At 39.5% G+C, this 25,869-nt stretch overlaps 4 protein-coding genes across 7 annotated transcripts; 2 read left to right on the forward strand and 2 right to left on the reverse strand.

Annotated features, from left to right (window-relative positions):
• The first annotated feature begins 204 nt into the window (after positions 1–204).
• LOC131336366 (carbamoyl-phosphate synthase small chain, chloroplastic) lies at positions 205–9,769 on the forward strand. Its single transcript, XM_058372167.1, has 10 exons — positions 205–551; positions 1,643–1,775; positions 6,130–6,218; positions 6,306–6,366; positions 6,604–6,671; positions 6,799–6,927; positions 7,012–7,118; positions 7,216–7,563; positions 8,325–8,490; positions 9,052–9,769. The coding sequence occupies exons 1-10, from the start codon at positions 413–415 to the stop codon at positions 9,099–9,101; spliced, it is 1,290 nt and encodes a 429-aa protein (XP_058228150.1). The 5' UTR covers positions 205–412; the 3' UTR covers positions 9,102–9,769.
• A 1,060-nt stretch (positions 9,770–10,829) lies between these two features.
• Positions 10,830–16,733, forward strand: LOC131335069 (autophagy-related protein 13b). The gene is made up of 3 exons (XM_058370252.1): positions 10,830–12,739; positions 12,817–12,998; positions 16,052–16,733. The coding sequence occupies exons 1-3, from the start codon at positions 11,393–11,395 to the stop codon at positions 16,353–16,355; spliced, it is 1,833 nt and encodes a 610-aa protein (XP_058226235.1). The 5' UTR covers positions 10,830–11,392; the 3' UTR covers positions 16,356–16,733.
• Positions 16,734–17,384: 651 nt separating this feature from the next.
• LOC131335071 (uncharacterized) lies at positions 17,385–20,833 on the reverse strand. Of its 2 annotated transcripts, XM_058370256.1 has the most exons (4): positions 20,696–20,833; positions 20,418–20,609; positions 20,241–20,329; positions 17,385–17,960 (listed from the first exon to the last, which is right to left on the reverse strand). In XM_058370256.1, the coding sequence occupies exons 2-4, from the start codon at positions 20,578–20,580 to the stop codon at positions 17,829–17,831; spliced, it is 384 nt and encodes a 127-aa protein (XP_058226239.1). In that variant the 5' UTR covers positions 20,581–20,609; positions 20,696–20,833; the 3' UTR covers positions 17,385–17,828. The 2 variants fall into 2 exon arrangements, with proteins under 2 accessions (XP_058226239.1, XP_058226238.1); XM_058370255.1 differs by lacking the exon at positions 20,696–20,833 and having other exon boundaries at positions 20,418–20,625.
• LOC131335070 (fibrillin-5, chloroplastic) lies at positions 20,696–24,532 on the reverse strand. 3 transcript variants are annotated; one of them, XM_058370253.1, is made up of 7 exons: positions 24,008–24,531; positions 23,809–23,924; positions 23,587–23,709; positions 22,268–22,366; positions 22,127–22,171; positions 21,857–21,930; positions 20,696–21,751 (listed from the first exon to the last, which is right to left on the reverse strand). In XM_058370253.1, exons 1-7 carry the CDS (start codon positions 24,270–24,272, stop codon positions 21,673–21,675), a joined length of 801 nt encoding a protein of 266 aa, XP_058226236.1. In that variant the 5' UTR covers positions 24,273–24,531; the 3' UTR covers positions 20,696–21,672. The 3 variants fall into 3 exon arrangements, 2 of the variants coding, with proteins under 2 accessions (XP_058226236.1, XP_058226237.1); XM_058370254.1 differs by having other exon boundaries at positions 21,387–21,751; positions 22,268–22,306; positions 24,008–24,532; XR_009202414.1 differs by having other exon boundaries at positions 21,676–21,751; positions 21,857–21,976; positions 24,008–24,530.
• Positions 24,533–25,869: the final 1,337 nt, after the last annotated feature.

Consider the following 25,869-nt stretch of genomic DNA (forward strand, 5'->3'; position numbering starts at 1 on the left):
TAACAAAAGAGGATTTTTTCGGTGTCGGGTGAATATATACTCAGGCCGTCCGATACCCGCTCAATATATTCAGGCCGTCTAATACACTTTTGAATTTGGATTGAAACTCTTTTTCTCTCTTCTCATCCCAACACTTTCTCTCTCCAAATCCGAATCGCCAAAAAATACAAGGAATAACTCGAATGCGAGCAGACACCACATACTAGCTGCCTGTCACTGAAAAAAATTTCCGAGCAAAATGAGTAAAGAAAGAGTTGTAGTATTCCGTAGTTGAAATTGATTGTCCAAATCCAAACCGGCCCATTTCAACATTTTGCCGTACCTTACGATGGCCCAGAGTCGTCACACAAAATCTACCAACCGATTGCGGCTTCACTGAGGGCTCTGCAAACAAGAGAGAGAGAGAGAGAAGATGGCCGCCACATCAATGGATTGCTCTATCGGAAGCCAACTATTCACAACTCGTTTCGGTTCAAAATCCTCCAAAGTTAGGGCCTTTTCCGTCAGATGCTCTTCTGTTCCTTTTTCCGCCGACGGTGCTGCCGCCGTTGGTAAGTAACCTCCACCGTCACTCACGCACGCACGCACACGCGCACGCACACACACATATATATATATATATATATATATATATATATATATATACACACACACACGTCTATATGCATCCATATGAATCCAATTTTCAGTTTCGTATTAGATTGCTTCTTTCTTATTCACCGCAATTGGGTGATAGAGCGGGCTGCATGTTGTGATTTTCTTGCAAAGGAAGCTTGGATGCTTTTTTGTTCATGTTTTGCTTCCAGATTTTATCTTTAGGTCTCGGTTTTGTCACATCTTACGTCTTATTAAAATGCGAACTTTGATGGAGTTCATTTTCCTACCTACGATATTGAAAAGAAAAGGAGAAAAGAAGAAGTGAAGGATACGTTTTTTGATCTTATAGATACTGGCTTGTCTTAGAGGCTTACCCCCAATTAGGGCTGCAAACGAGCCGAGCCGAGCTTTACGGTGTTCAAGCTTGTTTATTAAGTTTTTAACGAACACGAGCTCGAGCTTAGTGAAAACTTAACGAGTCGAGCTCGAGCCGAGCAGGCCTTGGCTTGACTCGAGCTCGAGCTCGTTCACGAGCCTTAACGAACTAATGAAAAATGTATATATATCCTCGCATAGGCGTAATACAACCAAAAATATTTTGATTATGAAGGTATATATTTTTCATTTTCCTATGGAGCGGGAGTGTACTGATGTGCGTGTGCTCTCGCTTCTCTTGGTTGACTAGAAAGTGAAAACGGAAAGAACAAACTATGAAATAACAATAAAAATCCTAAACTTAAGTGTATATATATCCCGGCTCGCGAGCCGACTCGAGCCGAACTTATCCTAGCTCGAGCTCGGCTCGTTTACAAAACGAGCTGAAAAAATCGGCTCAAGCTCGTTCGTTTAGCTTCCGAGCCGAGCTTGAACGAGCCACTAACAAGCCGAGCTGCGAGCCGCTCGGTTCGTTTGCAGCCCTACCCCCAAGAAAAGATCATTTCTTGTTGGGGGCATTAGCTATCCATTCATATCTGTAATCCAATGTTCATGAAAACACACCAATTTTGATTTGAGGCGATGACAAGTTTTATTCTTGGCCATATAGGTTTGGTGGAAAGACCTTGGAAGGTGGCGGATGCGAGACTTGTGCTTGAAGATGGTTCTATTTGGCGGGCCAAATCATTTGGTGCTTCGGGAACTCAAGTTGGTGAAGTGGTCTTCAACACATCTTTGACGGGGTATGATGATTGTGTTCTAATTAATATGAAATATTAGGTGAACATAATTCTTGGTTGCAAAATGAATATCCTGCTATGTAACATTACAAGGAGTGGAGACCAATTTTCAGGATTTATTTTTTATCTGGCCTTCGTAGTGTGTACTCCTTTACGTTTCTGCATATTTGTTTCTGAAAAACTGTCTATAGCTCTTTTTGCGAATTCACAATTTTATTTGGATAAACATATAGAGCGAGTGGTTCGCTCATAAGTCCAACGAGACTATAGGGAGCAGATATCGCATATGTGCTCCTATGCCACACCACAGCTGTTTTTTTGGTAAGTAATTTCATTTCACCAAAAAAGGAATGAAGCTACAAAATCTACGGGGCATCCCCTGAACAATCAATACAAGAAACAAAACCACCTATACAGGAGCTCTATCAACAATTGTTTATCCTGAAAGTTTTGGGATCAAGTAACCAATCATCACAAAGTTTCCTATCGTGAGAAAAGAGTTTGACAGAGGACAAAGAGCTGAGTCTAGCTCGGATAGCATCAAGAACAGCAACCGCTAACCCATTCACATCTCTATTCTTACTCTGGAATACCCTTGAATTGCACTCCTCCACAGAAAGTACATAGTAGCTGCGAGTGAAAGCTTGTATATAGTACTACAAAACCTTCTGCCTCAGCCAAGTTCTTGAGTCAAAGGGAAAGGGAGAGGACCTCTGAATATGTCATTCATAATCAGAACATGATTCCAGATTATGGAAGAAAATTGGCAATCAAAAAATAAATGGGCATGGGTCTCATCCTGAGTCATACACAGAATACAACAAGGTTTAAGAGAGCCCCCAACTCTATCCTTAGTGGACAACCTTGACAGAATTGCAAGCCAAAGAATGAAACTCCAACATGGCACATTCTGACCAAACCAAACAATGGAGTGCCAAGGTTTAATGGGATACCTGGGCCTGTATGCTTCCCACGCTGTCTTGACAGAATAGCATCCATTAGGAGAAAGGGTCCACACCACTTTATCTTTAACAGATGGGTTAGGACGGAAATTGGCAGGGGTCTGTCTCATTACCTTATGCACTCAACTTGAGGAGTTTCCTCGTCACCCAAGATGCATCATTTGGAACAGTTATCCCCCATAGGCTCTGCCCTTTAAGAATGTACGTATGCACCCACTCGACCCATGGAGAATCAGCTTTTAGACTTGAAGCCCAAAGATGTCTGATGCTGGAACCTTTATTCCATTTTTAGGAACACAAAGATGAGCCCAGCTGACTTTTGCACCCGTATGCTTCATGTCAATACCAGACCATAAGAAAGCACTCAATACACCTTCAATCTCCTTGATGATTTTTTGAGGCTGCACAAAAATAGAACTCCAGTAGGTATGGGTACTACAAAGAACATATTGAATCAACTGTGCACATCCCCCATAAGCTAAGAATTTCTGGGACCAACTCTGAATTCTTACCAAAATCCTCTCTTTAAGGACTAGAAAATCAGTAGAAGTAAGCCTTGAACTGATTAAGGGAACCCCTAAGCACTTGACAGGAAGTTGACCCTCTGAAATGCCCATCAACTCAAGAAAAGACAGTTTAAGGGCAGTAGGAACACCAGAAAAATAACTAGCACTCTTCATCATATTAGGTTGTAATCCAGAAAAGCCATGGAACTCCTTAAGGGTATTCATAATAATTCTTAAGAATTCCTCATGAGCACCACAGAAAACAAATAGATCATCAGCAAACATAGCATGGGAGATCCCCAACTCCTGCCATCTTGGATGGAATCTAAAGTTCCCATTCTCAATATTATACTGCAACAATGAAGAAAACACTTCCATAACTAGCAAGAACAGGTAGGGAGAGATGGGATCCCCCTGCCTACGTCCTCTAGACCCAGGAAAGTACCCTACTAGCCCACCATTCAGCATCACTGAAAACATAGGGGTAGTCACACAAGCCCTAACCCATCTAACAAACATATCAGGAAACCCCATAGCCTCCATTGTGTCCAACAGAAAATCCCAGTCGACAGAGTCTTAGGCCTTCATGAGATCAATCTTGAAAGCACATCTAGGAGGACCTACATCTCGATGATAGTTCCTGATCAACTCATGCATAAGAAGCGCATTTTCCACTATACTCCTCCCTTTAATGAAAGCAGATTGAGTTTGACTTATAACCAAAGGTAAAGCCTGTTGCATCCTATTTGCAAGAACCTTAGTAATGACCTTGTACACCACATTGCAACAAGCAATAGGCCTAAAATCCTTAGCCATAGAGGGATTGGGGATCTTAGGCACCAAGGTCAAGGCAGTAGAGTTCCATTCCCTAAGAGTAAACCCATTCTCAAAGAATAACAAAACAGCTGCAATCTGATCCTGCCCCACTATATTCCAGTTCTATTGGAAAAAGCTTGCACAAGATCCATCAGGTCCTGGGGCCTTATCACCTTTGATAGAATGAAGAGCAGTTTGAATTTCTTCAACCATCACTGGCCTGATCAAGTCCACTTGCACGTGAGCTGGAACTTTGCGTCTAATAATCTTCTGTAAGGAAGCTCCAGCATCCTGCCTGTGTAAGAACTTAGCACCAAGAAGCCTGTTATAGCATTGGATAATTTCCTGTTGAACATCCTCAGGATTTTCCAACCTAATACCATCAGCATTGACCAGACTGAGAATCTTGTTTCTAACCTGATGAGAACTGACTTTATGATGAAAGAACTTAGTGTGATAGTCCCCAAGAGCCAACCAATTAACTCTAGATTTTTGTTTTTTAAAAGACTCTCCTGCTGCACGTAACTCCATAAAATTGCAAACAGCAGCTTTCTCCAAATCTCTAAGCCTAGTGTCACCTGGATTTTGAAAACACAAAGTTTGGAGCTGTTCCATGTGGCCTCTAGCATCATAGACCGGACCAGAGATATTAGAAAAACACTGAGTGTTCAACCTCCTTCAAACAGGTTTTAGGCTTTTAAGCTTAAGAGAAAGTCTAAGCATGGCTGACCTAGACTGAGGCTGAACCCAAGAGCTAAGAGCCAAGTCCTTGAACTGATGACGTTTCATCAAAAAATTGAAAAACCTATACGGCTTTTTGCATCTAGGTTCCTCAAAAACAGAAACTAACATGGAGCAGTGATCAGAGATACCTGGAACATGAGCTATAGCCTCTGATTCAGGAAACAAATCCAGCCAACCACTATTAATAACCACTCTGTCAATCCTACTCAAATTGTCACCACCACCACCTCTCTTGTTGGACCAGGTAACCAACATCCTCTGGTAACCAGTTCCTCCATATTAATATCAATCAGACACTGACAGAATTCAGAAGCTGCAGCACTGTAAAAAACACCAACTCTTTCAGAGCTTCTCAAGGCAACATTAAAATCTCCCATCTGAATCCAAGGGTTGTCACCAATTGCAGAAGACAGAGATCTCGTAGAATCCCACAGAGGTCTCCTATCACTCATCGAGTTAGCTCCATAGACAAATGAAGCAAAAAATAACCTCTTAGTACTCAAACAGTTAACTTGCACACAAAGAAGCTGAGAAGAGCTGAACACCAAAGTAACTTGCAGACAACTAGGATCCCAACCAAGGATAATCCTAGCTACTTCTTGTTCTTGAGAACCAGAATTATCCAAAAAACTCCAAGAAACAGGAGAACATCTACCACAAATGGAAGAAAGATTGTCCTTCCTAGCCTTAACTTCCAACACACCTCAGAGACTCAATCTCTGAATGTCAATAAGAGATCGAATCTCTTTTTGTTTCATGGGGTTATTAATGGGGTTATTAATAACCCTTATATTCCAACTGACTATCTTGAGCTTCAATGGTTGGCCTGCTTTCCCCTGCTCCCTTTGGGAAGACCCTTATCCCCACCCTTACCTCCCCCCTTCTTTCCAGGGGCAGGAACAGGAGTGGATTTAGCGTGGGAATCACTGGCTATATAATGCTACAGTTCCATAGCTAGGTTCCTGCAATATGTACCACTATAGAATGTAGTAGTTTCACATTGCAGGTTGAGGTCTGGTATAATTGTCTGTGTCTAGCCTCGTATGACTTGGAAACTGTGTCAGCTAGTTTGATATGCGCATAAAGTTGCGGGGAACTTTATTCTTGGATCAGCTAATAGCTCGTGAAATTTGGTCTGATTTTATAATATGCTTTGCTGGTAGTGGCGGAAATGAAAATTGGTTCAACTTCATCTTCTTATTTTATCCTGCTAGAGTTTAATGTATTTGTATTTGCTGTAAAAAGAAAGTATGTATTCTTAAAATAATCAGCTTAATGTTTTTACATGTTGTGCATGACTACATATGTGGCATGGTTACTATTGTGCAGGTATCAGGAAATTCTTACTGACCCTAGTTATGCTGGCCAGTTTGTCCTGATGACTAACCCACATATTGGCAATACTGGTGTTAATTTTGGTGGGTGATGTTTTCATTTCCTATCTGTGCATATATTCCACCTCCAAAACATGTATGAAAGCTGAATCAGGTTTTCTTTGCTGGCAGACGATGAAGAGTCGAGACAATGTTTCCTAGCAGGTTTAGTTATTAGAAGCTTAAGTATCAGGTATGTTGCTTTTTCCAAATTGGGAGATTTCAATTCAACAGTAAGTAGGAAAAGTTTTGTGATTTTTTAAGTGAAAAAGTTCGTGTACTGCTGCAGTTAATGTTTCATTGGTTTGATTACATTTTACCCAGCTCCTTCTGATTTGATGTTGCCCCTTGTTGATGTGGCTCCAAGAACTTATGACATTTCCTTTCTAATTTGTTTTGTTTGTCGACTATCTACATTGATCTTTGCTAGCACTTCAAATTGGAGATGCACAGAAACACTAGGAGATTATTTGGCAGAAAGGAATATAATGGGAATATGTAAGTTCTATTATCATTCCCAGACTTTCTTGACAATAGTATCATTTATTTTGTGAATCAATTAAACTTTTACCCCTAGATGGTAATGACTTCTCATTGCTTTTCATACTGTTTTGTGACGCCATAGATGATGTTGACACACGTGCAATCACCAGAAGATTAAGACAAGATGGTAGCCTTATAGGCGTATTGAGCACCGAAGAAACCAAAACGGATAAGGAGCTCTTGGAAATGTCTCGTACATGGGACATAGTTGGTAAGGACCCATTTTCAGCTTTCAAAGGGCATCTGGGAACATTGGTAAGTCATTGTGCCTTAGTTTGTTGACACTATGCTGCAGGTGTGGACTTGATAAGTGGAGTGTCCTGTAAGGTCCCCTATGTATGGGTTGACAAGACGGAGTCAGAGTGGGAGTTTAACGCCAAAGGGAGAGGAGAAGCTTTTCATGTCAGTACGCTTTTTTATTGAGCTTGTGCTTAGTCTACTATAAACATACTTGCAGAGTAATTGTTTACTCATATGTACCTTTCTATGTTCATTGAAGGTCATTGCATATGATTTTGGTATCAAGCACAATATACTCAGGCGTTTGGCATCTTATGGCTGTAAAATCACCGTTGTTCCTTCCACATGGCCAGCATCAGAGATTTTAAAGATGAAACCAGATGGAGTGATCTTCAGCAATGGCCCAGGAGATCCATCTGCAGTTCCTTATGCTGTAGAAACAGTCGAGGAAATAATTGGAAAGGTTCCAGTTTTCGGAATTTGCATGGGCCATCAGTTGCTTGGTCAAGCTTTGGGTGGTACAACTTTTAAGATGAAGTTTGGTCACCATGGAGGAAATCATCCAGTTCGTAACCTCCGGAGTGGTCGTGTTGAGATCAGTGCTCAGGTTTGTTTTCTTTTAAGATTACTAAATTGACCTTGTGTGATTTCATATAGACATGCCCATAACACCTAGCAATGTCAGTGTTTTGGATTCTAATCTGAATTTGGCTTGAGGTGCTTGAAACGGTTAGGTATATCCAATTAGACATTCTAATTTTTGCTACCTGGAATATGGGCCATTCTGGTTGGAATGGTAATGTGGCGCGTGCTTTAAAATGGGCTAGGGTGGACTCTTCTATATTAAAATTAAGAATAAAAGTACCCCTCTCTCTCTCTCTCTCTCTCTCTCTCTCTCTCTCTCTCTCTCTCTCTCTCTCTCTCTCTCTCTCTAATTGATCTCATAAAACAACCTTTCTATTTGGACAGACTTTTTGTGGTCCATTGATTAGCTGATTGGATGCTGTCTGTATTTCTTCATGGATTCAACCTGTATCTGACCCACTTACAGTCCCTGTAACATCTAATTTACCACTTCTAGTAGACTGTTGTTCCCTTTTTAAATTGATAATAAGATTTCATCTTTGTTACTATCAAAAAATAGGACTTCCTCTTTATCAATTTCTGTTGATTAGTTGATATGCCTCGTGTTTTCAAAAGCATATTGATGTTTTGGTTCTGTTCTTATGCCATGAATAATATATTTGGTGATGTTTATGATCTTGGATGTGGCATTTGGCTCATTTCTTCAAATTCACGCATGTTTTAGTCAATTCCTTTTCTTCCAAATATTTGGTTTATGTTGGGCCTTAAATTGTGTCGTGGCAGAATCACAACTATGCTGTTGATCCTGCATCCCTTCCCAAGGGTGTGCAAGTGACTCATGTTAATCTGAATGATGGAAGCTGTGCTGGTCTTGCCTTCCCTGAACGAAAACTCATGTCTCTTCAATACCATCCCGAAGCATCCCCGGGACCTCATGATTCGGATATTGGTAATGACACACTTCTGGGTATTTTATGATATCAAATGTGTCATAGTTCAGTGATCCATGCACCATCAGCAGCAAAATGGCAGAATCCATTGATAACAAACATAGGCCTCAACTGTTGATGCTTGTCTAGATACATACTGCATGGTTTACAATTTCATCATATTACATAATGTCAAGTACTAGAATAGTATAATTGTATTTGGTCAGGAAAAAACATTACACGTGCAATATAGTATACGTGCCTATGTAACAGGATAATGTGTGTATGTGTCTAGATGTGGAGAATTTTATAAGAAAGGATCACTATTCTCACTTAAGACGACACCTTACCCAGTGGAGTTTTCAACAAACCAATTCTCTTTGGTGAGCTGCTTCACTCAATGACAACAGAATATGTAACTAGGAGCATGGATTATTCCCAATCTGAAAAAAAGAAAAACAGGGCTTATTATCCAATGTTGTAGCAGGTCTTTTTTGTGCGAAAGTTCTTGAATAATTTTCTGTTACTGTAATTTTCAAAGGAAATGTAGTTCTTTCTTATGCATTTTTATCTGGTTGCAGCTTTTGCGGAATTCGTACAGTTGATGATACAAGAAAAAGAAAAGGCATGAGCAAGACATGCTCTGGGTTCTTGCTATGGTTGACATATCACATAAATAGGTGGAAACTTCAATGTTCATAGTTTGGAAGCAATGATAAGGAAGATGATGATAAAGACGAATCACTTCCCTGCCTGGACATTATCGAAAAGGAGAACTCTGCATCTGTTCCTCTCGAGTTCTTGAGGACTCTATTTAAGTAGTTATCAGAAGCAGAATCCTCGTACAAATGTTTCATTCAAGACTTCTTTGGCGGGGTTTTGATCAAATGTTTCATTCAAGTCTTGGGAGGTGCAAATGCAATGATTGTTACATCTTCAAAAATTGGATGTTAGGGTCTCATGATCTGTTGTATTTTGTTTTTGTCTTGCTTGCTTCTATTAAGTTTCATCAGGTATCTTGTAGCAGAATGATGCTGATTTGGTTCCTTCCCATTTGAATAAAAAAAATTGTGAATCTTCACTTCGTAAGGTGGTATTTGCCCCAACCTCTTCATGTAGAGAGGTAGGATGGAGGCCCACCATATGGGGCGGTTTGAGGTGATTCTTGTTTCTTTATGGAGTAAGTTTTTTCAATGTTAGGAGAAAATTGTGAACCTTATGGAGTAACAAAATTATTCACTTCAAGTTGTATACGACATTTTGGGACGGGAGGAGTAGAAAACAACTTCAATTAATCAATTCGGAGTACATATAGTCCCATATTTCAGCAGGGATTACGTCATAATTATATACTGTCTGGTGTAATCTTTCAGGGAGACCCTTTGCTCTCTTTTAATCCTCCATTTGTGCTCTGGCTTTCAATTTTCGTTCTCATGTGTTTCAGTAGTTTATGGTATTTTTGAAAGTCGTCCGCTTGCGCTTTCGCTCTGGCAGGCGCATAAGCTAATTTCAATTTTTCCAGTTGATTCAGTAATGGTCTACTAATGGAGAGGAGGTTTGTGATTGTGAGGACAAGTAAGGTGGAGTAGGGGATACTCTGTAATCTTATTAGAAACCATACATGCATTTCTGCACGCGTAAAAAAACAAAAAACCCCTTGGAAAATTAGTGATTATCCGGTGCTTTTGGAATACCGTCAAATGGCGTTGTATGAGCTTTTTATGTGAAAGATGAGATGGAGAAGATGACGTGGCAGTATTTTGATTGTTGTTCTCGAGGCAAGAAGATGTTTGGCACCTAGAAAAAGAAAGGAAAGGAGAGGAGAGGAAAATAAATTTTCCTTATTTGGTTTAGCATGGTGAATTTTCCTAACACTTTCCTCAAAGTTTCCTTTCCCTTTCGTCTTCTTCGAGTTCCAAACAGGGCATTGGTCTCCCTCACGAAACCAAGTTAACCAACACATTGATGACGTCCAGGAATGAGGTCCCACAGTGATTGAGGTTTGTAGTTTTTGTTCACCCTTCCGTCTCTTAAGAGGGTGAACATTACTCTTTTTTTTATTGGTTGAAATGATATGGATCCCACTATAAAGTGATGACATGCTTACCAAAAAGTGTATTGCATGATAAGCATAATATCATTTTGTGATGGAATTCACACTATCACTTTGTGGTAGAATCCACGTCATTTCAACCAATAGGAAACACCCTTAAAAAAAGGTGAACAAAATTGCATTGGTCCCACGTCAAAAGAGTCGAGTACGACGTGGCACCATCTGGGCCCATGGTCCCACCATATCATAACCACAGTTTCCTCATTCCTGTATCAAATTTACACACAACACACACACACACACACACACGATCCGAAGCTTATCATCGTCGTCATATTCTAAAGTCTCTCTCCCTCTCTCTCTCTCACATCGCAGTTTCTGAGAAGCTGCTTAATCCCGTCATCTGCTCTCTTCCACACTCCAACTCGCCCTTTTTTCTTTAGGGTTCCAAAAATTCACAAGTGCAATACGTACAAGTTATCCGTGCCATGTTCATAGTAGATATCTCCGCATATACCGATATACGTATAGATTAAAACTGCACTCATGAAATCCTGTCCATATACATGTGTCGTCAGGAGCACTCTCGAAACCCTGTTGATCTCTTGCAAAGCAATCGCTGGACAACAGTGAGTCCATCTTACCCACTTCTGTTCTGTAGTACTATTGTATATTGAATTTCGTTTTGGCTACTCGTGCTCAGCTTAACACCCCAAATTTTGCACCTTTTACCCCCCTGCACCGTGAGTTCGTTGGTGTTCACGAATGATCTTTGGAGTGTTTTTTGTAGTCGAGGTCTAGGGTTCTAGTTGGTAATTTTAGAGTTTCAGTTTGCCCATTGCTGTGCTGAAATTTTTGGTATTAAACGTATGGCATCATATCATGGTCACTCGCAGTCAGAACCCGCGAAAATGGAACAAATAATCACGGAGTTCTTTACGAAAAGTCTTCAAATTATACTTGAATCTAGGGCTCCGTACGTGTCATCACGTAATTATAGCGGAGAACAAATGATGTCATCCCCTTCTTCATCATCATCTTCGTCTTCCAGCATTAAGCCGAGGGACAAATGGTTTAACCTAGCACTGAGGGATTGCCCTGGAGTGCGAGAGAGTACAGATTTTTGGCGTCACAGTAATCTTGAACCTATGGTGGTTGATGTGATTTTAGTGAAAAGACCAAATAGTTTGGATCCTGTGAGTAATTCCCCAAGAAGGGGATTGGTCAGGAACGCGTCAAACGACCGGTTTCCTAGTTTTTGGAATGCTGACAATGATGATTTTGGGTTTGAGACAAAGGCTGATAAGATCATAGAGAGATGGGTAGTGCAATATGAGAGTCGAAAAAGTGGTAGGGATAGTAGCTCTGGAACCAAGAGGTCAAGTGGGACTAGTTCACACATTTTGTATAAGAAATCAATATTGCTTTTGAGGTCGCTGTATGCAATGATTAGACTTTTGCCCGTGCATAAACTCTTCCGTGACCTCAATTCATCGAGCCAAGTTCTCACATATAACCTCTCTCATCGCGTTTCGTCTTTTGTTGAGCCTTTCACTCGCCGAGAAGAGTCAGGGATGCAGCGATTTGAGTTCACACCAGTGGACACCTTTTGTGGTAGGCTTTGCCTCTCTGTGTTGTATCGCTCATCGTTTTCGGATGTTAGCTCTGAACCGTCAACACCTATCACGCCGCAGTTCATACCAGATTATGTAGGGAGTCCACTGGCAGATCGATCAAAGAGGTTCCCATCTTTGTCTCCATTTGGAAGGCGTCATAGCTGGAGTTATGACCTTTATGCGGCCTCACCACCTTCAGAATTTCCCTCACCTTCACCCACTTACTCAGATTCGCGTGTTTCAGTTTCTAAACCAAGTTCCCATCGTCTCCCCCCTTCTAGCTTACCTCGCTATTTGCCTGGAACACCTCCATTTAAGAGAGAGCATAAAACTTTTGACGAGTTTGGCCCGTCTCCTGCCTTTTCTCCCTCAACGTCCCCATCACCACCTGCCGACTTTCATGGAAATCAAATACCTACAACTCTTTTACGGTCTGAAAGTGCGCCTGTTAGCATACCTGGATTTAAAGTTGGTGGTGCCTCTTCATCAAACAAGGGGCAAATTTTGCCTCCTTCCCCTCCTTTTAAGGGCTCAAGACCTATTGCTTCCAGGGTGGAGAGAAGTTCAGGCTTGGTTCAGACTAACTCAATTGTTGACAAGGTGTGATGCTTGATAATGGTGAACCAAGCTTTTTGACTTTTCCTGTTTATTCTCTCACTGATTTTTGTTTTCTGTAGTTCACCTTCGGAAAACATGAAACTGGAAGGTATTCTGGGGTGAGGATATCATCCAGTAGCTCACCTCAGAAATCGTTATCCAGAAGCTCCAGTAGGTTATCTCTCGAGGATGATTTTGATGATTCTGAGTTTTCTGGCCCTTTTATTGTGGATGATGATGACCTTACTGACACAGGTAGCAGGTAATGTGGGACATATTGATCTGGTAGTGGTTTTAATTCAGTGTTCCTGCTGTTGCCATAGTATTCATAGATGCTGCCATAGTGCCATCCACTCTCTTCTAAGAATGGTTTTTTCCCCTGCATGCTTATGGTTGGGAGGTTTTACGACATTCATAGTTGTGGGTGAAAGATAAACCATAAACTTTATTCTTTCAGAATATCAAGATTCCATAATATCAAGATCATTCATTCTGTTGAAAACGAAAACAAAAGAACAAGAAGAAGAAGAAGATTTAGTTAATGTGCACTGTGCTTCATCCACACTTTTGCAGGAGACAATAGGCATTAGTACTATGAGGAGTCCAATAAATGATTTGAGAAGTACCTTTGTGATGAATTAACGAGGACGCTTAGCAATGTAGTTATTTTCTTGAAGTTACCTTATTCTTTGCTTCATTTGTATATATGCGTTTTCTGGACCACTAATAATATTGCACTTATCACCCGGAAAATCATTTTATTATTTGAGTGCTTGTTCTAACTCTCGAGTGAGTTCTTGGTGGATTTGCATGTCCGAGTGTATGTACTGCATATACCCATTGTATACTTCATAAGTAGGGGCTGGTTCTTTTTACATTGTTCTTATTGGGGTTTTGCTATTGCCTTCATGTTGTTAGCCACTTCAATCTTGGGGCTTATTTGACTCTGCTGCTTACGCTAGGGTTTATTAAGGTTCTTACCTATTAACACCAACTGATTGAAAGGCTTAAGCTCTTAGGGAGAGTGTGTGGTCATACTTTCCTCTATAAGAGGCCCAACATGCGCAACTATTTTATGTACTTGTCTATTGCCTGCTGTAATACAACGTTAAGTTGTTGGCAACCAACTTATCTAGAAACTATTGCAGGTAGAGAAAGTTTTAATTTGATTACTCCTATTAAATCTTGAACTTATCCCACTTCATAGACTTATATTAGGGTGTTAATGCTGCCAATTTTGTATTGTTAGCCAATTATTTATTTTAGGTACTATCAATTTGTATGCCTATCTCTACGAGAGCTTGGCCCTTGTGATTTCTTAGTTGTTTCTTGTTGGTTCGGACATCTGGCATTCTAGCTCCACCATATGGGCCCACCATGTTCTTGTAATCATGAACTCCTTTGAACAAGGTTACCAGATTTTATCCTCCTGAGGTCACAAGTGTTTCCAATGAAAGATGGTTATGTCGTCTCCTCCATTCGGGTTGAGCCACCGTAGGCAGCAAGTGCGCTTAATTAAGAATGCAAAGCATATGAGGATCAGAACCTAGGTACTCCATCGTCAGAAAACTTGTTGTGGGTTGGAGGCTGGAGTTAGGAAATTGTCAGGTTGCCTGGCTTAGCGCCCTCGGGTTGAAAAATCTCACCTTTTGACTTTACATTAGTTTCTATAGCATGCCCTTAACTTCGTAATACCAACTTTCATCTGCCGTCGGAAGAGATGGATGAGACACGGCATCAGTATCTTCTTGTTTTTATGTAATACAGTAGAGTAGCATGTTCCTGGCTTCTTCTTTTACAGCTTCTGTGTAATTTGCTAGTATGAAACGTTTTTGCACCGAGTTGAAATTCCTCCTATTTGGATGTATAACACTCTGATCACTGATGAAATGCCTTTGACTTATCAAAAAAATGCCTTGACTGTTGTTATCAAATTAATTGTCAGAACATGAAGAAGTGTTGGAAACAGTGTCGTCCTGTTCTTGGTCAGTCATTACTATCTGCTATGGCTATACCTGGAACAAAAACCTTACAAGTTACTATATGTAATATGAAAGAAGGATATTTGACCCCTTTCATTACATGCATATACCAGAGGAAATGTTCTCTCTCTGGACATATATGTTTGTTTCTGATCGGTCTCTCTGGACCTATAGTTGAAGGTCTAGTACTTTCGTCATTGGATTTGGGGCTTTACTATTTATATTTGTTCTTTTACGTTGAAATTGAATTTTGAGTCTTTTGTTCATGAATCTGTACGAGGAAGTTGTGACATTGTCGCTACTCTGGTGATGCAATCTTGGATTCAGAGGATTAGAATCTAAATGTGCAAATTTCTGTTGCAGCCTATTCTTTGGCAAGATGTGATTGAACTTTTTTAATAAGTTATTAGTGTCCTGTAAAGGTAATCTGACTTTGAAGGTGCGAAATTGAGTTCTCTAATATTTATATAATCTCCTGGCTATGCTTCTTCACCTCGTAAACTCGGTAGCTCACTTTCACTTTGTTCACTCCTCGCTTTTGTTGAATTGTAATGATTACTGATTCTATTGGCGGAAGAGGATTCTAAAATCTTGCCCTATGGGTTTTAAGTAGGACCTGCTCTTGTATTTCTACCTTTATGGAAACTAATATCTTGAGGCTCTAAACTATAGTTTCGGGGAAACTCACTTTAGAATTGGGAAACTTGTTGCTGCACACAACTCTCAAGAAGTTTATGAGGGAAATTTGTAAGAACCTTTTCTATGATGGTCCCAAAACCCCTAAAATATTTCACCAAATTCTTGTTAGAAAATCTCGGGAAATCTTGAGGGAGCCTTTTAGGCACACCCTCATAGTTTCTACAATGTTTCCATGCTTCTACCATGGGTTATTTCCATTGAGAAATGAGAATATGTAATAGTTCTTACAAGTTTCTGAAATTGTTGTCTAGCAATGTTATTTTGAATTGACCATGAAAGTATTTTAGTGCTTTGTATTACTATACATATAATATTGAATAGTTTCCTATACACATATCCTATTCATCTTTTGTCACCTTGTGCTTCCCCTTCCAGGTCACATTTTTGGACCATGTATCACATTTCTGTTTCACGTATTGGCAAGTATGGCTTCGCTATCCTTTGGCATAAAATCTTTAAACCATCCTTTTGGATGCTCAAGGGATTATTCTCTAGGACTTTCTATTCCGATTAACTAGTTTCGGAGGTGATCGCTCAATTCCTTTTATTGCCAATTGTAAATGCTACTACCAGATTTTCTCTTCTGTGTTTGACGGATATAAAATTTGACTGATTCTATCCGTATATCTCGCAGACCTGGATCTTTTGATCAGCAAGCACATATACGTGAGCCACTTGAGCGGGGAGGATTTTTTCAAGTAAAAAAGTCCCAAGATGGTGCTGTTAGTGCTCATCGTTTGCTGAAGAAAGCCCCTCCTCTCCGTCAGGACATCACCAATTCTATTATCTCATCTGAGGAGCCTGGGGTTCAAAATGCTGCTTCTTTGGGCATAGTATCTTCTGGGCTCGTGTTACCCAAAACAACAGCTGATGCACTTGAAGAGCTCCGGGGATACACAGAGCTAAAAGACCTGTTGCTTCAGCAAAACCTCACTTAGGCCAAACTTCGGTGCTATGTTTCTAAATCCTTTGAAGTTATGTACAGCAATTCGGTTTGGTACTTGAGTTTCATGCCATGAATTCCGACTTTCTGGCAATTTTGTGAATATAGTCTGGTATGTGTATATATGTTGATATAGTACGTCTGTAGCATTTGTGATCTACACGGTATGACTTGTAAGTATAAATCACTCACTTTGTTCTGATTGTCCATAACTGTATTCAGCATCCAGTGTTGGGTGTTTCCATTGATCATGCCACTGCGATGTACGGTATATAACGCCGGGGATACAAAATGGCAAGAACATGGGATTCTCGATGTGTGACACATGATTTTATTTTTATGGTAACTGATGTGATTGTTATTTTTGCCAAAATTTCGTGGACTGGTAATTTTGTAAATTCATCCACGAAGTTACAGCTTGTGAAGTCCTGATGAGTCCTCTCAATGTTCGTTGGAACTTGTGAAATCTGAATACTCTACACAGAAATCCGTTGAGAGTCGACTCTCTCTCTCTCTCTCTGGGAAATCTGAATACTCTAATGGGATCCCATTCCTTTATGCCGTTTATACTCCATTTGCCATGAAAGTACCGAGTTCTCGGGAATTACTTTGGAATTGACCAATAAAACCACATAATAGACGTAAAAGACAAACTGCATGACAGTAAAATTTATCTTTTGAATGAAACGAGCTTCCAAACTAGGTGGACTGATGGCATTTGAGAATCATTAGGCTGTTAACGATTCTACCAGAATCTAACAAACATCTTACCGACGTGTTTGCATAATGTATTTATGGCCAAATCAAAGAGGAAAAGGTGAAGGTAAAGAAAGAGAAAAGAATGAGCTATATTTATTTCTTTGTAAACCCATCCAGTATCTTTATTTCATTCATGAATGGCTCAATAGATCAATGATCAAACGAAGCCTGAGATATTCATAGGTAGTACATGGGAAAAAATGGCCTTATATACAAAAAAAAATATGGAAGGACAAACTTTGAAAGTAAATCTGAAGAATGCGCATTGAAAGAAGAAAAGACGTCAATAATGGCCAACAAAGTAACATTTTGTTCTCTCTTTGCTTCTACAAATGTAGATTGTAGTGAGGTTATACTTCTGTGTATAGGTACTTGTATTGGGATTTATTCCCTTTGTTTTCTGGTTTGGTTGGTTATAAAAATGGTACACTTACCCAAAAAAAAAAAAAAAAGTAACATTTTTGGTAAGGGGGTACAGACCATTTTGTTAATCCCCGTAACTTCAGTAGGAGAACGTTGCATGACATACAAGTAGATAATCTACAGTTAAAAGCCTATAACACATTGTCAGGCGGTCGAGTAAGGAAAAAAGAAACTAGATGACGCTGATATATGGAAGTCACTGCGCTGATATAAACCGGACGTCCGGGCCAGGTTGCGCACACCTCAACTAATTCCGGGCCATAAAGTCACAGCTCTGTTTCTTCCATCATTGGCGCTTGCAAACTTTGTCCAAAGCATCAAAAACGCTCTGTAGAGTTACCTCTTCCACAACCACAATTTTGTCTCTTGATTTAGAACCAGATCCTATTGAAACCTGCCTTCTTTTCACCCCAATAACCTGCTTATCATGAGAAATGAAAATCTTGAAGTCTGCATGCACATTGACATGCCACATAAAGCAAAATGACGCTATGAAGAACATGGGGACAAGATTATTCATTTGACATTACCAAATGGAGGAGGATAATAAAGATTTAGCTGGCCACTTAGGACTTTAAGCTGTGAGCCGGGGTAACAATAAACACCAACAATTGCAAATCTTAAGCTTTCATGCCACATGCTGACAATGGTAAGAATAATTGCTACTGGAAAACAATTGAAACTCCATAAAAAGAAAGCGACCCGCACAACATAATGTGGTTTTAACCTCAAGAGGTTAGCCTAGTAGATCGTGACAAGGGCTCCAGATATACCTCATTAGGATAAAAAAAAATGATGTGTTTGAATTTATTTTCGGATAATGACTGATAATTTAAGCAAAGGGAAAGATATTATTAGTTTCACTACCACGATTTCTGCAACCTAAAAGAAAAAACAAATAATCCAGATTCCAAAAAGAGTAACAGCCAAATTCCTAAAACCCTGAATCATAAGAGTTGCAAATCTCTCATAAACTTTGCTTCTTAAGCAGGCAGAAACAATGCCCCTCCAGTGATGTCAAAAAGATGAGAATGCTTTGCCAACAATCACATTCAAGGTCCTAGCAGATCATTGTCTGTTTCTAATTGGCATGAATTTTTGGTTTCGAACTCAGTGATTGTCAACCAAGCCACACCCATACTTCAGCCGGGCATTTTCAGATCGTGCACAGAAATTTTGGGTTTAAGTACATGAAGGGGTCACAAAACTCAAGTGTATTGATTAAGAGAAAGAACTGGAACTTCCTCTAATTTTACACCAACAACAATCGTAAACCTTGGATCAATCTCATGATCCTGTTGAAATCCGACCACCAGAAAAGCTGGCTGTCGGAACAACTGGTTTGAGAAGAAGAGTCTTCAAACTTGAGTAGTTCAAAGAAAACCAGTCAAAAGCTAACAAAGCTTTATTGAGCAGAAGATTGGAAATGATTGAAGCAGTGGAATTACCTTGAAATGACAAATAAATCTCAACAGACTTTGTATCTAAAGATTTAATCTTCGCAAGTACAAGCTTGTTGGTGTGGAATGGCTTTGACTGTGGAGCTTGTTACTCTACACTGTCTACAGTGAAAGCACTAAGGCACATGAATTGTGTACAGAGAACTTGAAAAGTCTTTTGGGCAAAGGTTTTGAGTTAGCTTCGCAAAGACTTGTGTCCTTTTCCTTCACAAATGAGCCAGAATTACAAGCTCGGGTGGTGATGGAGATCTCGAACCTAGGCATCAATGTCTGGAACAATTCGGTGGAGATATTGCATTCCGCATTATATATCATTCCGATAAGTTAATATGTTAGTTTGGTTGGTCAATAGTGTCAACGAAAATTGGATTTCTTCAACCTAGGATTGGTGAAGATAGGAAATGACGCATAGCCAATGAGGATAACGATCTTTAGTTGTTTATGGACAATTTATCAAGGTAACAGCAAGTTATATGACACTTCATGATCTCAAATAAGGCTCCGTTCCAGAATTCAAAAAAAATTCTTATTTTTTAAGATGGCAATTACAAGCTAAAAAATGAGGGGTTTATTGAAATATAAAAATATGCATTATGGATCTTGTTTGAAAAATCTCATTGAGATCTTTTATACGATGCAAAAAAAATTGAAAATTTATTTTTCATTTACATTATTTTTGAGTTTGAAAATGTGAAATAAGCTGCTTATTTTTTAAGAAGGTTTCTGGAACGGGGCCTAAGTCTATTCTCTAGCAAAAGGAACTTATATCTTCTTTTGCTTTGAAGAAAAAGAGGGCAGTTCACCATAAGAGGGAGAGTACCCTCCTCCTCAAGCCACAATGCCACATACCTGCGCATATATGACAATTCTACACAGAAATTCTCTCTTCGCAATGCCCAAGAAAAATGTTCAATTGGCAGTTGGCACCAAATTCACTTCGTTCCCAAACTATGAAACTACAATAACATGCTACGTAGATTCTACGTCATGATAGAATTGAAAGGGATCACAAATTGACACAGAGAATCAGACAACCGAAACGCAGAGTGGAAATCCAAATTCCCTATCAAATGCTTTCGCAACTATTAATTCATCGAATGTTTTCTACCAAGAAGATCAATGAATTTTATTCCCAATACTGTTTGGTCACTTCAAATACATAAACACTACTCCTATATAAAACCAGATAGGATTACATTTACAAGTACGAAATAAAAGATTGGGTAAAAATGACTCACAGAGCTGATGTAATCAAGAAGAGCAGCGTTAGCTTCACCGTCCTTTGCAGGAGCGTCGATTTGGACTCCTAATGCCTCGTCGCTGAAATCTGAATTCACAAAAAAACCCATTGAAAAAGAACTCATTTTTAACTATCGAGAGAGAGAGAGAGAGAGAGAGAGAGAGAGAGAGAGAACCAGTGATGGTGGCAAGCTTGGAACCGGGCTTGGCGTGGACGGTGATCGCGACGGAGGAAGGAGGGAGAAAGCGAAGGCAAGAGGGGAATTGGGTGGTGTTTGCCTGAGACTGAGTGGACTCAACTGGGTTGCCCTTCCCCTTCCCTTTCTTCGACGGAGCCATTCTTTCTTGAAATCCAAAAGCTCCTTTTCCTGCTGACAAGCACATTACATTTTCTCTCTCTTCTTGGAGATGATCGAGTGAAGCAAAATCTATTTTCCTAAAATGAAATCCATACCTATTTTCGACGATTATGTATCATTCAGTAATTTATTGCTATGATCTTCAACACTGTTCATCTTCTTCGCATGTTCTACAAGATGAACATTTCGGATCATAGAAATAAGCCAACATGAGTTCACAATTTACCGATTACAAGCTGCAGTCTCGTTGTAGGGAGGTTCGACTGTTTCGACGTCGTTCCAAACGACCTCGCATGTTCTAAATGCGAGGTAATGAAACCCAGGTCGTTTAAGGAACCTCCGGTGTATAAGACGCGAGTGCCCAAAGCAACCTGCTCAACGTCGTTCTAGTCGGCCCAACATATCCAGCCCTATGGCTATATCATTTGTTTGATTTTATTGTGTTATTTATCGTTCACGTGTGCAATTTCCATTTGTATTAGATTCAAAATTTGGAGTCGAAGCCAGACGGGACCAAGAATCTGTGTTGCTTGCTTGTAGTTATGCCTAGAACTTTGCCATTCTTTCCTCTTTTTTTGCTTGTGTTGAAAGTCTTTGAGGAGATGTGCAAACTTATTAAACACTAGAAATTTTTTCGTTGAAAACTTGATGGATTCAGAAAATCCTTGATCGAAATGCTTTCAAACTAGTAGTAACTTAGAAAATCCCTGCATATGTTAACTTGGTGGAGTATTCCTATCTAGAAAGTGGAGTAGGATGCATGCTCCTCCCGGCTACAACAAGGTCTCAAGAGAAGAGAGGTACTCCAGTCCAGTAGATAACCAACTTTACAACAAAACCTCCATTTAGATGGTTTATATATAAGCAAAAAACAAAAACCCGGCTGGCTTGCGAGTTAAGTCTAGCTAGTGCTCTTCATCTTTGCCTGTAATCAACTTTTTGAATGCCATAAGTTACATTTACAAAAAGTATCTTCTCTTCTGTAAACTAAGGAAAATTGGAAGAGGTAGTAGTAGCTTTACTACACCCAAACCTCAATTGGAGAGGTTTATGAGCTGCAAAAAGAAGTCTCCTACTCTTTTCCATATCTTTCCAATATAAAGATATTTCCCTTATCATCTCTCCCTATCCTGAGACTATCATCAACATATCTATGTGCTTCGTTTAAGGAACCAACAATAATACCAATTGTATACTTAGCACCTCAAAATAGAATTAAGTCACAAACTAGCTGAAAGCGAGTAAATTAAGGATACGTAATTTCGAGCCAGCCCTCTGGATCAAAGATGCTGAGAAGAAGGTCATAGTTTTTCCGGAAAACATTCATCAACTGCATATATAGTAGTTTAGACGTAGTTGAGCATATTGTTTTCCATCTGTGTATGAGGAATTTGAGAAGGGAAAAGAAATGAGTGAGGAAAAACATATCCAATATTTTCCCCATCTTTTCTCCCGCCATTTCCCTTCACAAATCCAAGATCCAAACAAGGCCTTCGAGAAAATTAATATTGATTCGTATTGCAGACCTGGTCAGGGGTGATTGTGGAATTGCTGTATTTAATATCAACTCTCTGTTAAAGATATGGAACAAATTAATAGGCTTTTATCAATGCGTGCAAAGCGAAGCGTATGGACATGAGAGGGGAAGAAGAGTTGAGAGACTCAACTGATTTGGATGCAGTCTTGAAGGAGGCTTCAATTTTGAGCTGTCCATTGAACAAATTCAGCCCCCTTACATTGAACATGATCACATTAACTGCTTTTCCCTCCATTTTCACACCACAAACATAATCAAACTTAGCTGACCATCAAAAAACTCATCGCGATATTTATGCTGTACATGTTCGGTGGTAATTATCAACAGAAAGAAAAATGATAAGAGATCCGAGGAACTATAATTCGTTTCTTGACTTCATTAGCTTCTTATCCTTTTCCCTATCTTGCCTTTCCTCCATCCACAACTTTACGATCAAACACAGTAGTGTCGATTGGAAAGTTCTTTTGATCGTAAACAAGCTTGGATTGTGTCCCACTATGTAATGTGATATTAGCATATCTCTGGATATTCCATGAATTTGCTGAGGGAATGAAAATGAAAATGGATAGGGAAAGGGAAAGAAAGTATTACTGAACAGTAACTTCATTTTTCCTTGTAACTCAGATTCTAAGAAAGTGCCTGGGATCATATGCAGATGACAGAATATGGATCCACTTTATAGACATTCGAAAGCTCAGTTTTTTGTTCTGTTTTTTTTTTTTAGGACATGCAAGAAGTGTTAGTTGTTAGTTATTGTTTTTTTATAATCGGATGTCAGGGTCAGCTTGCGCACACCTCGACTAATTCTGGGCCCCGAAGATAATGACCGGGCATAACCTCCAGTAGCCCCAAGGTTTGGAATGGTTGGCCTCCGTGGGATTCGAACATGCGACCTCATAGTCAAGCACTTATTGCTTCTTTATGCCCACTTTGCCAATCCCTTGGGGTTAGTTGTAAGTTATTGTTAGTGGGATATGACCTTTGGGCTTGCACATGAGAATATATGGCACCTTCCAATTTAGCTATCACCACACTTGCGAAAGCTCAGTTGATAACTAGCAAATTAGTTATCACTAAACAGGTTTCAATCTGCTTTACGGATACATCCGAAAAGAAAGTATTGGAAATAGAGAAATAGTTCAACAGCTGCTCCCTCTTTCATTTTGAATCAAATACTACCAATGAAATGATGATTCTGCAACTGTGAAACTTTCATGCCTAACGTATTCTAGTCATTATCAGCTCTTTATTTTGTAAAGACAAAATTAGAATGTGCCTTCAATTATTTTTTGATCGGCAAAAGTCAACATTGTGAGTCTGTGACAACTCCGTCATTCCAATTTGTTATTATTAACCGGGATAGAATCATTCCGCAGAAAAATTGTTATTTCCTTTACTTAAATGGAAAAATAAGAAGAAGATTAAAGAGTAGTACGAGAAGATTTATACCTCAGCAACATCAATGGTCTGGAGAAAATCTCCCAAACTGATGAAATCTCTTAATCCAAGCTTCGTTCTTTTCGAACCGAGGATTGTTATCGTACTATAAATTAGCTTCCAGCATCCACCCACCTTTCCAATTCAGAGAACAAAAGAAACCAATTATTTATAGACTTTTCAACTTCCAATTTTAATATCAAATTCAAAACTTCAAGACAGCACTGATTTCACCTTCTCTAGAAACAGGGTTGGCTCCGGAGTTGGATTCCTTGTCTCCAGCTGCTTAACTAAACCTTCAATCTCAGATTTCTTTGCAGATGGAACACCAAATATACCTCTGTTGATGCCTTTTTTGAACATTTTCAATGACAACCCATTTAAGCCCTTGAACAAAAAAAATCATAAATTTGGGAAATTGATGTGGGTTTACCTTGTATTGCCTCGTAAAGCACTGCCTTGATTTCTGCTGTTTCTTGCTCTTCAGTACTTCCAATCAAACCAGAGCTTTGGTCTGCAACTCTAATCGGTCTAAACCCAGAAGGGTGATCTCCAGTGGATCTTGGTGTGGCCTTCTGGTTTCTTGGGTGAGTGGCTGAAAGTGCTCTAACATCAGCTCTCATCATCTTTGTGAAGCTGGGCATTTGCGGGACCAGTTGGGAAGCTGGGATTGGTGGGTGGACAAGCTTTGTAGCCATGACCAATCCCAAACAGGATATGTGATTCTCTTGTGTTAATGTTATCAGGGAAATGAAGATGTCTCTTCGTATCTTTTTCGCAAGTAGATCTGAAATTTGAATTGTCAGTAACGAGGTCTTTGTTTATAGAAGAGGAGATGCTATTTTGAGTAGATTAGTATCGTCAAGATATACTTGAATAACTGGTGGAGTAGTAAATTATAGGCTTTGCCACATGAGGTTGTGAGTTTCCTGCACATGGCTGATAATATATACAGTATTTGAGGATAGGATGGTGCACGGGATTGGGATTTCCTACTCAAGAGTCAAGACCTACGACTGACAGGCAGTGGCGTTGTTTTAGGTAGGGTTGTAAACGAGCTCAGCCGATCTTCGTTGAGCTTGAGCTCGGCTCATTTATTAAATGAGCTTAAAATTTGAGTCCGAGCCTTAATGAGTCGAGCCCTTATCAAGTCGAGTTGAGTTATTTACTAAACGAGCCTCTTTAATCGAGCCGAGTCATACTTAACTAATCGAGCTTTTGTCAAACGAGCCGAACTGAGTTGAGCTTGACTCGTTTACTAAACGAGTCAAACCGAACCAAACCTTAACAAGTCGAGTCAAGCCAAACTCGCGAGCTACGCGATTCGTTTACCGCCTTAGTTCCAAGTCAAATACTGAGTATACTACAGAAGAAAGGTTAAATTACACTTACCACCCTTAAAACAGTTTAACATGACAATCATGGTACCCTGTGTAACTGTGTTCACGTTTAGATACTCAAATTACATCGTGCGGCTTCAAATGGTCCTGCTTTTTCTAATGACCAGATGCCCGGCCAGCGTGCTCACATCTTGACTAATTTTAGGACCTGAAATTAGCGACCAGGAAAGCATCTAGTGACCCCAAGATTTTGAATATTTGACCTTCGACTTTTTGGGCTCTATTTTTGATATTTCTCAAAATATTTAGGTAAAAGTATTTTTTTTATTCCTCTCGTCCAAACGAAACAATAATCCACAAAAATTTGACGTAAATGGTTTGAGCTTAATGATACTTGCTTGCACGGTTTGTTTACCCTTGAGTGCATTTTTGAATCAAGGATTTGTGGAGAGACTTCCGAAGAGAATTAAAAAAGATGAAGAGAAACCATTACCTGATGAATTTATGTTGAATTGACTAGTTCTTACTGTATGTTGTGGTGCAGCATGTGAAACTTGAGGCATCGTCAATACATTTCTTTGGTTTTATCAATAAATAAATACAGCAAGTACTTCTCAAAAGTTAGCAATGATAAGTAGGCTCCGTTCCGCAACGTAAAATAAGTTCTTATTTTTTAAAAAGGCAATTTCAAGCTCAAAAATAATAAATTTATTAAAATCTAAAAATATACAATATAGATCTAATTTGAAAGATCTTGATGAGATCTTTTATACGGTGCAAAAAAAATTTACGTAAAAATTATTTTTTAGTTTAAAAATATAAAATAAGTACTTATTTTTTAAGAAGGTGCTCTGAAACGGGTCGCAGCGGAGTATCGATTTCTATTGAGTACTAATTAAAGCAATGGGACCTCCCCCCTTTATAATCCAGGTTCGTACCTTGAAAAGATAAATAT

Source organism: Rhododendron vialii, chromosome 8a (genome assembly GCF_030253575.1).
Source record: "Rhododendron vialii isolate Sample 1 chromosome 8a, ASM3025357v1".
Lineage (NCBI taxonomy): Eukaryota > Viridiplantae > Streptophyta > Magnoliopsida > Ericales > Ericaceae > Rhododendron > Rhododendron vialii.